General features: G+C 33.6%; 1 protein-coding gene across 1 annotated transcript; it reads left to right on the top strand.

Annotated features, from left to right (window-relative positions):
* Positions 1 to 2,572: 2,572 nt before the first annotated feature.
* LOC137642691 (peritrophin-1-like) lies at positions 2,573 to 4,526 on the top strand. Its single transcript, XM_068375474.1, has 2 exons — positions 2,573 to 2,714; positions 3,901 to 4,526. The coding sequence occupies exons 1-2, from the start codon at positions 2,645 to 2,647 to the stop codon at positions 4,359 to 4,361; spliced, it is 531 nt and encodes a 176-aa protein (XP_068231575.1). The 5' UTR covers positions 2,573 to 2,644; the 3' UTR covers positions 4,362 to 4,526.
* The last annotated feature ends 8,855 nt before the right edge of the window (positions 4,527 to 13,381 follow it).

The raw sequence follows: 13,381 nt of genomic DNA, 5'->3' as shown, positions 1-13,381 counted from the left end.
TTGTTCGCAGAAACTGACTTACCTTTTAGCAAAGACTTATATAGAGGGGTTCAAATTTGTAACTGTCTAATGGCTTTCCGAGCTTCTACCTCAAGAGAAATCGGCGTTATTGACCTCCGAATTGAGAAGGTAAATTAGTGGCTTTTGCATGGATATGGAAGCCCTCTCAACTATCACAAGGTAGTTTAATTATAGTTCAAAGTATATGATATTTGTACATACATAATTACTAAAATCAACAATTAATTTTGGCAAACTTTCCTGCTAGTAGGAATGATTGAAATTTTGTAACTTAAGACGACTAAACTTTTAACTAAAAAATAATTTCCAAAAAGGGCACATTAAAATTTGCCTTCATAATAGGTGTATTGACGTCAAAGATATTGCCTCAAGAAAATTCAGTTTCTAGGACTCCTTTAAAAGTGAAAACTTTTTAACTTTTATGCTTATGAAGATACGACGCAGTTAGATTCTTAATAACTAATCAGTTAGCTATTAAATATGGGGCATTTATTAAGCCTCACTTGGATAATCATTAACTTTGGAATATATACAAATCTACAAATGACTGGAATTCAATCAATAGCGATCAAAGTACTAAATGATAGACCAAGCAATATCACTCTTTCACTGATAAAGTTAAAAAAAGACAAATGAGAGAAATCTAACAATAATGATCAATGGGTAAAATAAAGCTAGAATTTTTATGTCTATTTTTCTCTATAAGGCCTCTCCCCAATCAAATCCTAAATGTCTGATACCATTAGAGCAAAAGAAAGATATCTATATTGTAGAACTATTAACATAGATATCTTACTAGTCAGGAGTCTTTTTTCAGAACAGCTATTGTTCCTAAACTATGAAAAACTTATTTGTCCACTTTTTTTGTCTTCTATTAACTTACTCGAAAAATATTAGCGGTAAGGATTGAAACAACGGCATTAAGTCTTAAAAATAACGTATTTACAATTATCTCTCTCTCTCTCTCTCTCTCTCTCTCTCTCTCTCTCTCTCTCTCTCTCTCTCTCTCTCTCTCTCTCTCTATATATATATATATATATATATATATATATATATATATATATATATGTATATGTATAGTGTATATTGTATATATGGAACTTGTGGAGTTATGGAATTTGGCGTATGTGGATTACATTAGATTTATGATTTTAGGCTATGCCTATATATATATAGCTCGGTGCCAGAGCCCATGAGGACACTCGGCAAACAAAGTGAAATAGGAAGAAAATCCAACAGTTGCGGAATGAAGTAAAAGGTAGAAGTTGGATGGAGAGAAGGAAGAATGGAAGCGGAAGGGTAGGTAAAGTAAAAGGATATAAAGCAACTACGATGAAGGGAGGGAACACTGTTAAGATCTCTGAGTAATGCCTACAGTGTCCCGCATAAGGTGCAATGATGACAGTAAGCTACCCTGCTGCATGGTATAGTCCAGAAGTTGGAGCTGGAGTTGCACCTGGGGAAACACAGCAGTTGTACTGTCAAATAAAAGTTATTAGAGAGGTTGGACAAGAAAATGGAAAAAATGTGCCAAGAAAAACAATGAAGACCCTTTGTTATGTCTACACTTAGGGCTCTACCTTGGTGGCTGGAAAAGAATGGATAAGGATAAATTAGGAATCAAATATACGGCATTATATCCAATAAGAATTTTATATTTATAAAGACAATTAATTATGAAAATTATGCAAGAAAATCTTTTAAGAGAAAAAAAAATTATTTTTACGTATTTAGAAAGAGTGTATTTAATGAGGAGATAACCCAAGTATTTACTGAGATTATTACATTTTCCATTGACATTCCGTTATTCTCATATGTTTCGACTTATTCATCGAAAAAATAGTATCCTCTCCAAACATTATAGCCTACACTACACACATGCACACACACACACACACACACACACACACATATATATATATATATATATATATATATATATATATATATATATATATATATATATATATATATATATATACTTATATACATATATATACTTATATATATATATATATATATATATATATATATATATATATACATATGTATATATACATATATATATACATATGTATATATATATATATATATATATATATATATATATATGTATATATATATATATATATATATATATATATATATATATATACAGAGGCCTACATACTGTATATATATATATATATATATATATATATATATATATATATATATATATATATATATATATATATATATATAGATCAATAGATATATATTTAATGATACCATAACTGAACATGCCCAGGCAAGATCAATGACGGAGCGCATTATTGACGTCATTTGTTGTTAAGAATTTCTTATCTTAAGAACTATAGCTTCATGAGGATAATCCATTTGAAGTTTGTTGACGTAAATAACCAAATGGATTTGCTTCAGTAAATAAGTCTTAACTGATCTTTTGATCTTGTTTACAACAGTTCTTGTGTGAAATTAACTTTATAATCGTACCAGTTGAAAAAGAGGATCTATATTTATGACTGAGAAATGTATAAAAAGGTCCCTACATTGCTAGGAGACGCTCACTGCCAACGCTCTTCTCTTTCTGTGAAGGAAACCACCGAAGTGACAAAATTAAACCATGGCTTTGAATAGGGCTTTAGTCTTGATGATGATTGTGGGTGTGGCTGTCACAGCACAAGCAACTGACAGTAAGTAATATATTTCATAATTTTCTGTTATAATTTGGGCAATGCATTTGAAAGAAGAATTATATAATACCAGACTTACCCCAACAGGTTGACAAAACTGATGATATTTAGGTATTATCCCAAACTTAATTCAAGGTAGAATAGGATACAGTTAAAGATTAAGATTCTCATTAATAATGTTGTTTTTGGTACAGGTATAAAATCTCAATTATAGAAATAAGTATAAGCTTAGAAGCTTTGCACCTATTTTTTAAGTTAACGGATAGAGCAGATAGGAACTAGGAACCATTATCATGAGATTAAATTCTGGGTGCTAAAAATGTGCTTGATTTGTATTACAGTTATTCTTAGAATCTTGTTGGAAATGATGACAAAGGCAGATCTTACCATGTATAGTGTAAATTATTTATGCCTAAAACACGTTAGAATTAATAGGTTTATATGTATTGAACCTTAGATTTTTCGGTAACTTCATGAGCTAGATGTTTTTGTAACCACCTGATCATATCGCAGATCAAACCTTTACTAGTTTTATACCAATATCAATCCCGATAATATCCTCATCTCTTATATTGTAAGATAAACATTATGTTAATTAAAGCTTATCATCTTGAAAGTTGGAAATCAAGGCTTCGTCTCAAACAAACATGAAGCTGATAAGAAGAATCTCAGTATTAAAAATAAAGGATAAATAGCAAGAGGCATCATATACGCATCCTTTGGTACTTAAGTATTTGGAAAATTCTCTATAAGAGCTGTTTTCAATGTGTAATTGCTCTTAAATGCTACACTAACATTGATATTTTTTTCACCATTGGGGAATATACTAAAATTTATCACTGTATGGCAACGGTATAATTTTTTTCATATCTAAAGAACATAATGTGTACTAATTAATTAATGTGATATCGTAAGGAATAATAAATGTCTGGTATAGCCTGCGTAAAAGTTATCATATGTGTAAAACATAAGGAACTTAATATTACAAGCCCTCATCCACTAGCCCGCCTTGATTTATGCATCTAAGGTTTTGATAAAGTATAAAATGCTAAAATTTGTATCTAGTTATTTACATTTTTATAAACGAATGGAACTCCATATACACACTTTGAAATGGTCAAATAGTTATTCATTAAAATCGTATTATGTATAATCATTAACTTTTTTTTTCTTAATCCCTCTAAAGGTTCAGAAGAGACGGAATTCGAACCAGTGGAAGCCCCTGCTGTTAAGACCCTCATTGAGGGCTGCACTGTCTCTTGTGATAAAGACTACCGCCCACATCCTTCCGATTGCCGCAAGTTCCTCCAGTGTACATCCTCCGGTGCTCTGGAAATGCCCTGCGCTCAAGGAACTGTCTGGGACCAGAGTCAACTGAGATGCGAGCACGAAGCCTCCATCCCCTGCAAAGTGGGACTGTACAAATACCCGTCTGGAGATAAGTGCCCTGGGAAGTGTCAGTTTGAATGCCCAAGGGAATCAGGCCGCTTCCCTCACCCGAGGGACTGTCGTCGCTTCTTCAGATGTAGGAACGGCGTCGCCTCGTATAGGACTTGCAAAAATGGTAAATACTTCGACGAAGTGACCGCCACTTGCGTCGACGCAGCCTATGCCACCTGCAGTGCCTCCTTTGATGCTGATTGTTAGAAGCTTCGGTGTGATTTCAATCTACTTCACAACCATTTGGTAATATGCCAAATATTATTCATTGCATTCACAGGATAAGAAAATAAAGCCAAAGTAATAAATTTCAGAAGAAAGAGTAGTACAATGTCAAGATCAAAGATAGTAAATATATATTATGGTCAGGAACATTTTTTTTTCATTTCTCCTAAATGCATTTTACATGAAACCTCATTAGATAAGTAATTTTTCTGATGCTATCAAAGGTATACTATTAATAATTCTAGTTCACCCTACATTTACGCAACTTTGATCACAAACAATATAAAAAAAACAAGGAGTAATAGACCCATTTATTGGAAAAAAAATAAAAGGATATATATTTTGTGATCGTGCTAAAAAGGATGCATAATAAGAATGAGTGTTTTGCATAATATTTCAAGGTTTTGGGCAATTCCTGAAACAGCCCCATGTTCTCTGGATAACGGATATCCTCTTTTATGCTTGAATTTATTTGAAAGAGTTTAGGCCATATGGTATGGCACTGAGACCGAAACGATAGCTTTTATTGTTGCTCTCTTGTCAGATTACTAGGAAACGGAGTCATCTTCTTCCTTGCTTTATCAATATTCGGGGTCACGATTTTTAATGAGCATTTTTTTTTTATCATCCTCTGTCCAGTGTCATGTACTCCCATACTCCATTCTCCCTCAAATCATCTTCAATTAAACTTTTCCACCTTGTCTAAGGTCTTCATATCTTTCGTGTTACACCCATTTGTATGTCCATCACTTTTCTTGCCGCGTGTAGCTCTTCTCCTCTCATCAGGTGGTCATACCATCTTAATTTTGCTTCTTGCACTTTCTTTGATGCTCCAGTGACCTTTACTTTACCTAGAGTGAACAATGACAACCTTTGTCCCTTGTCTCCATAGAAACCCTAGTATGTCTGGCAGTGACGTCATATTACCGATCACGGGCATTTTCTATTGCTTTCGCTAACCAACCAACACAGGGACTTTGGAACTTTGTTGTTGTTTTAGAGAGCACAAGCGGTAAATTTATTAACGGGCAAACTGGTTGCTTGTGCATGCAGGTAATACTTGATCGTCTGGATGGGCCTTTAGTAGATTCACATCTTGGTTTCCATAGATAATTCAAGACTCTTTTCAACCTTTTGCACACACCTGATACCTTTCTTCCTAAACATTTTCTGTAACTCAACGCTGTTCTCATCTGATCATTATCTTTAGGCTTAATCATTATTGCTAAACACTTGAATGACAGCCATTTCTGTTTTTCCGCAACCATTATTAATATTCTTTACAATTTTATCATAGTTTGCATTAACCCTATTAACTTTACTTTTTCTTAAACCCACTGTCAACTTTCTCCTCTTGCCAACAAATTAACACTTTTATAGTAGTTACCGCATTTTATCTTTACTATCCCCACGCTCGGTATCATCTATAAGCACCAACCATTCCACAATCCTATCACGAGTCCTTTTATTCTAGTATCCTACAACCTTGTACCTACATCCAAATCCCTTGTGACTTTTTGCATTACCCCATCCAAAAGGTGTTGAACCTAAAATAGAGGATATTCTAAATTCTAAGGAAAAGAAATGGACTTGGGTAGGACATATAATGAAAAGGATAGATAATAAATGGACATTAGTAATAACTTGAATGGGTCCCTAGAAATTGTAAAAGAAGCAGGGGAAGCAAGAGAAGACGATGGACTGATGAGATAAGAAAATTTTATTTTTCCTCATTTCCTTTCCTCACTGGTCCCTGTTGGGACCTTGGGCTTGTTGCACCCTGCTTTTCCAGCTAAGGTTGTAGCTTACCAAGAAATAATAATAATAATAATAATAATAATAATAATAATAATAATAATAATAATAGACTGGTATAGAAAGACCATAAGCAGACGGGAGTGGAAGCAATTGTCTGAGGGCTTTGTCCTGTAGTAGGCTAGTTACGGCCAATGATGATGATGAAAATGTTGAAAACAACAAATCACATAACACAGACTCGTCTCAGGAAACAGATCCATCAGGGAAACTTGTCATCAGTAATATATTAAAAACTTACTTTTTGTACTATACCACTTAATCTCTAATCCTCTGTACTGCTTTTGTGTTGATAATATGTGCTTAGGTTCATGTCTCTCATTCATAAAAAAATGGATCTAAACACTCTCATCTTTTTGTAGAACAATCTTTTTCTTTGCTTATTATTCTCCATGTCATTTGTATTATTTTTTCTATTAAAATAATACCAATCATCTCCCTTGATATATATCCAACGCCGTTTTACCATTATCATTCCTACAGTCATCCAGCCTCTCTCTCTAATATATATATATATATATATATATATATATATATATATATATATATATATATATATATATATATCCCAAACTGTTCTATGCATTACAAAATCCATGAAGAGGATAAACAACATAAGTGACAACACATTCCCATGGAGTAATCCATTGTTCAATGGAAATTCATTTGATAGGACTCTATCAACATTAAATTTGCACTTGCTATGTTCATGAAAAGACATAATCAGATTAAATTTACATATTTAAGAGGAACTCCATAATACTGCAGGACTCTACAAAATTGTCGGTGCACACTATCAAAGGCTTTTTTCAGTCCAAAAGTACCATCAAAAGTGGACTGGATTGGTAACAGAACATTAGCAGACCTAGAGTATGCTGATGATGCTGTCCTTACTGGCAAAACGCCAAAGGAATTGCAAAGCTTGCTTATCAGAATGCATGAAATATTACATGAGGTTGGGCTCAAGATAAATAAAAAAGAGAAATGATGAAAACGGAATAGGCAATGGAAGATGAAATATCATTGGAAGGGGAAATAATTAATGAGGTGGAATCCTTTGAATATTTAGGAACTATGATCTCTAATACAGGGTCTTCAGAATTGGTGATTAATGAAAGTCTGAAAATATCAAATCAGATAATGGCTAAGTTAAGTAAAATTTGGAAATCAAATTACCTGAAATTACATATACAAATCAGGCTACATATTTTAGTGAGATCGGTGTTACTGTATGGACATGAGTCGTGGTATGACAATGAAACAATATCCGACTAATTTTGTAGATTTGAGAACAAAGCCCTGAGAAGAATATTGGGAGTTAAATGGCAGGACAGGATTAGAAATGGAACTATAAGAGAAATTACTCAAGTTCCATATATGGATGAGATCATGAAGAGGGGTAGATGGAAAGGGTTTGGGCATGCTATTCGCACTCTCCTAGCGAGATTAGTTCACCAAACTTTCAACTGGGCTCCACAAGACACTAGAAGAGTTGGAAGACTCAGGCCTACATGGCTGTGGACTATGAAGCGTGAAGCAGGAGATGATGAATGGAGAAGTATTGATTTATATGCTCAAGATAGAGACGTCTGGTGAAATCTAACCGAGGCCCTTTGTGTCAATAGGCGTAGAAGGAGATGATGATGATGGTGAGATATATATATATATATATATATATATATATATATATATTTATAAATATATATATGTATATATATACACACACACACACACACACACACATATATATATATATATATATATATATATATATATATATATATATATATATATATATATATATATATGTGCGTGTGTGTGTGTGTGTGTGTGTGTGAGTGTGTGTATAACTAATGTTAGTGGAGTCTTATTAAATGAATTTCCAGTGAACAGCTGTATACTCCAAGGAAATGTATTGTTGTTTTTTTCCCTCATGGGTTTTGTAATGCATAGCACAGTTGGAGATGGTGGAGAAAGATAGGACTGTATTGGGAATAGGAAATTAGCTGACCTAGACTATGCTGATCACGCTGTCCTTATTAGCATACCACATCACAGAATTTGCAATGCTTGCTTACCAGAATGCATGAAATATCACAGGAGGTTGAGCTCAAGATAAATAGAAGAAAGACAGAGATGATGAGAACGGAATAGGCAATGGAAGAGGAAATATCATTGAAAAGAGAAAGGATTAATAAGTCAGAATCGTTTAAGTATTTAGGAACTATTATCTCTGATACAGGGTCTTTAGAATTGTAGTTTAATGAAAGATTGAAAAAAGCAAATCAGACAATGGCTAGGTTGAGTGAAATTTGGAAATTAAATCGCCTGAAATTACATATGAAAATCAGTCTATACTGAATATCAGTTTAGTGAGACCTGTGTTACAGTATGGTTATTAGTCATGGTACGACAATGAAACAATATCTAACATATTTAGTAGATTTGAGAACAAAGCCCTCAGAAGGATTTTGGGAGTTAAATGGAAGGACAGGATTAGAAATGAAACTACAAGCGAGATTAATCGAGTGCCGTAGGTATATGATATTATGGTGAAGGGTTGATGGAGATGGCTTGGGTATGCTCTTCTCACTCCCCAAGAGAGATTGATTCACCAAACACTTAACTGGACCCCACAAGACACTAAAAGAATTGGAAGACCCAGGCCTACATGGCTGAGGACTATGAAGCGTGAAGTCAGAGATGAGAAATGGAGTATTGAAGTCTTATCTAATCGATTCCTTTTGTGTCAATAGGCGTCATATGAGATGATATATATATATATATATATATATATATATATATATATATATATATATATATATTGTATATGTATATATAAGAGTTACTAGTTAGATTTAGACATAAAAAAAATAGTAGGTGATTGGAAATATTTCATCAGTCTGAAAAAATATATAATGAAAAACTTAGTTGGTAAATCTTTTTGAATTAGAAATATTTGAATTTTTTTTATCATTTATAGTTTACCTAATACTTTAAAAAAAATATATATATATATACATATATATATACATATATATATATATTTCCACTACCTAATCACTATAAAACCCGTTTCTGAATCCAGTATTTATAATTGATAATAATTTCTCAGTTCAAGATATGAATCTAGATATAAAACAGGACTCAGGTAGTAGGTTGGCTAGGGCACCAGCCACCCGTTGAGATACTACCGCTAGAGAGTTATGAGGTCCTTTGACTGGCCAGACAGTACTACATTGGATCCTTCTCTCTGGTTACGGTTCACTTTCCCTTTGCCTACACATACACCGAATAGTCTGCCTATTCTTTACAAATTCCCATCTGTCCTCATACGCATGACAACACTGAGATTACTAAACAATTCTTCTTTACCCAAGGGGTTAACTACTGCACTGTAATTGTTCAGTCCTTTTGGTAAGGGTAGAAGAGACTCTTTAGTTGTGGTAAGCAGCTCTTCTAGGAAAAGGACACTCCAAAATCAAACCATTGTTCTCTAGTCATGGGTAGTGCCATAGCCTCTGTACCATGATCTTCCACTGTCTCTGGGGTTAGAATTCTCTTGCTTGAGGGTACATTCGGGCACACTATTCTATCTAATTTCTCTTCCTCCTGTTTTGTTAAAGTTTCTATAGTTTAAACAGGAAATATTAATTCTAATGTTGTTACTCTTCTTAAAATATTTTATTTTTCCTTGTTTCCTTTCCTCACTGGGCTATTTTCCCTGTTGGGGCCCCTGGGCTTATAGCATCCTGCTTTTCCAACTAGGGTTGTAGCTTAGCAAATAATAATAATAATAATAATAATAATAATAATAATAATAATAATAATAATTTGGAGTTCTCTGAGCATCCTGTTACGGAACAATGGTTGACGTTAAGTAGCAACACTACGGGGAGAGATAGGAATGTCCGAAATGAGGACTAGGATAGCAGGAGGAAGGCTAAGATTTGTGAAAGGGATAGAAGAGGGGAGAAATTATTTGCTGAAGACAATTCTGGAAGAAATGAAAAAAAAAATGAAAATAACAGGTGGATGAAAGAGACTAGGAAATGGATAAAAGATATGGAAATGAACGATAGAACCTTCGGGAGAATGGGAAGAGAAGAGCTCAAGGCCAAAATTAGAGTAGATGGTAAAAAGTGGAGGGATGAGATGAAAGAGAAAAATAGTTTAGAAATATACGAACAAGGAAAAGGGCAAATAGGAGAAGAAATGTTTTATGATGACAAACCTGATTCTATTATTATGTATAGAGCTAGGGCCAACTGTTTGAAATCAAATGATAGGAAAAGACATGAATCAGGAGGTAGGGTAGAATGCAAACTATGTGGGGCAGTTAATGAAGACCTCGCCCATTTCATTCTCGAGTGTCCAGACCTCAGCGACGAAAGAAGAAAAAAAGTGGAATTGCAACAGCCGTATGAAGAAGAAAAGAAGATAATAGGAAACGTGCTGTTCAAGAAAGAATGAATAGAGAAAAGAAAAGAATATATTTATCAATTGTGGAAAAAAAGAAAGAAGAAAATAAAAGAATTAAAATAAAGAAAAAAACCAAGGAGGTGCCGATGCCCAACAACTGAACTGAACTGAAGTGTAGTAACTGAGTGCTAAAGGCAAATTCTTTTTTTCTGAAATACATATTTTTCTTTTGATTAGAATCAAGTTCTTAATAATATTTTCTTCACAATTTGTCAGTTATTTTAGAAATGGTGATTATGTACGCGTGGAGAGAGAGAGAGAGAGAGAGAGAGAGAGAGAGAGAGAGAGAGAGAGAGAGAGAGAGAGAGAGAGAGAGAGAGTCGACGAGCCTAAAGCATGAAACATGATATTGCCAATCTATTAAAAAGGAGTCAAGCCAACGCGGCTGACACACCCAATTACGTCTAATAATGTTTACCATTTACTTTACTTTCATATCTTTCTTGCATAGTCTTGGTACGAAGGGTTTTGTCATATGTTGATCAACGCGATGGCTGGTGACACCACGTGACCACTTGTCAAAATAGATGTAGACTGTATCCCCTCTCAGTTGTCTAATTTTCCCTGTGATGGTGTTCAGATGTGGAACATTACCGTGTGAAATAATGTGATAAGATCCTCTCGTCATTACCACGCCGTGTTGAGTTGTTAATAGCTGACATAGAAATTAGGTAAGTACTTGATATACAAATTACGCACATTGCGGAGTGGTGTCTTGTTTAAGGGTTGGTTGGTTTGCCATGGACCTCGTTGAGGTTATGTCTTAGCCTTGGTAGGTAGATGAGTGATTAATTCATATAATTCATTTGGTAAAGTTTTACAAGTCTACAGGGTATGATTTCTAACAGAAAATATATGTTTTCCTGTAACAAATAACGTGATTTAACCGATTTGATCTTCATTTCAACTGAAAACAAACAGAACAAACAAACAGAACAACCAGTTCGACCAACTTCAAGTAGCCGAACACGTTGTTGCGGTTGAAATTAAGGTCAAAACCGGTTAAATCATGTTATTTATTAGAGGAAAAAATTTTCTGTTAAAATGTTTAAATATAGTGGCTCTTGTTCCGCTGTGGGCTCGATTCACTCGCCAGAAAAGAAATAACATCAAGCTCGTATGTACTAGCAAGCGGTAATGTTGACCTGTGCATGAAAACATTAGCCATGTTACGGTTGGATTAGCAACGCTTAATATAATGGTTTTTGCTCCGCCACTAGCTCGCTTCGCTAACATTATTATTGTTACGTTAAAAATAGAAAAAAAACAAACAAACATACATACATACACACACACATATATATATATATATATATATATATATATATATATATATATATATATATATATATATATATATATATATATATACATATACACATATATATATATACACACACACACACACACACACACACACACATATATATATATATATATATATATATATATATATATATATATATATATATATATATATATTTCTGAAACTTCATTTCCGACGGGAACGAGTGTCATTTTCGAAGAGAACGGACCCTTTTCTATAGTGAATAGTTTTTTTCCCTAGGTTACATTACCTTGTAATAAACTACAGTAGAACTATTAATTTGATAAAATTTGAATATTATTATTGTTTTATATTCTATTCAATATTTTTGGGGTATTTTTATAGTTCCGATTGGGGAAACTTTTTAAATAAACAGAAAAACTTTTTCCTATAGAAAAAATCCCGTTTTCTATGAATATTTGAGAAACCCTAATATATCCTACAGTAATGGAGGCCACCCAATTTGGAACTAGGGTTTTTGGGTTAGGAATATTTACTTGGAGTCAATAAATAATGGTAAAACTAACCCTTTTTTCCCTATACATTATTATCTGGGACACGTAATAATTCCGGGAAAAATTACACAAAATATCAGCGTCCCATCCCCGACCTGCCAATCATAAAATAAGAAATTATTTGTGATTTACTTTTAGGGTTTGTGACCTGGGTGGACTTGCATCCCCCCCCCCCCGGCTAGGCTAGTGACCTGTGTATGGGGTTCCAGGGAGCTTGCACCTGGTTAGGCATGTGACCTGGGAACTACTAGGTTAGGTTAGGTGGGGTGTGATTAGGTTTTGTTACCTTACGAGTGAATCCCAAAATTTATGTTTTCGGTTTGGAAAATCCTTTTTAACGGGAAAAACTGTTTTCCTATAGTGAATAGTGTGTTTTCAATTAATGTTTTTTTCGTGGAAAGAACATTAATTACTATAGGAAAAAGTTTTTTTCGGTTAGAAAAGTTTTTCCCGATGAGAACTATAACGTTACCTTTTTAATTTAATGAATAACTGGTGCTTATTGTCAAATTAACGTTATCGAAACACTTAGAGAACAAGAAATTGTTCAGGTACTTGTTGAATGAAATATTTCTAATTTACCAATTCTTTAATTTGAATTTTTTTGTTACCAACAGATTAAATATTTACATAGACGAAATTTATGACATCCGTAGTATCCATAGTCGTATTTTCTGTTAATCTCTTAAATTCCAAATCATAAGCTTTGCAATATCCTGAATTCACTATAGAATCATCAGGTTTGTTCAACTTAGTGCAGTGTATAGATTTTATCTGTTGTGAGTTACATTTCTTGGTGGCGTGATTTCCTGAACATTTCTCAGACACTTTATTGTTAGTCTTCAACCAAGTCTTTGACAGTG

Source organism: Palaemon carinicauda, chromosome 1, assembly GCF_036898095.1.
Source record: "Palaemon carinicauda isolate YSFRI2023 chromosome 1, ASM3689809v2, whole genome shotgun sequence".
Lineage (NCBI taxonomy): Eukaryota > Metazoa > Arthropoda > Malacostraca > Decapoda > Palaemonidae > Palaemon > Palaemon carinicauda.
The sequence above is the reverse complement of the archived record's forward strand: the minus strand, read 5'-3'. Positions and strand labels throughout refer to the sequence as shown.

Coding starts and splice junctions, on each gene's coding strand:
- LOC137642691 (XM_068375474.1), top strand. CDS start 2,645: ATGGCTTTGAATAGGGCTTTAGTCTTGATGATGATTGTGGGTGTGGCT. Junction 2,715..3,900: donor CACAGCACAAGCAACTGACA/GTAAGTAATATA, acceptor ATCCCTCTAAAG/GTTCAGAAGAGACGGAATTC.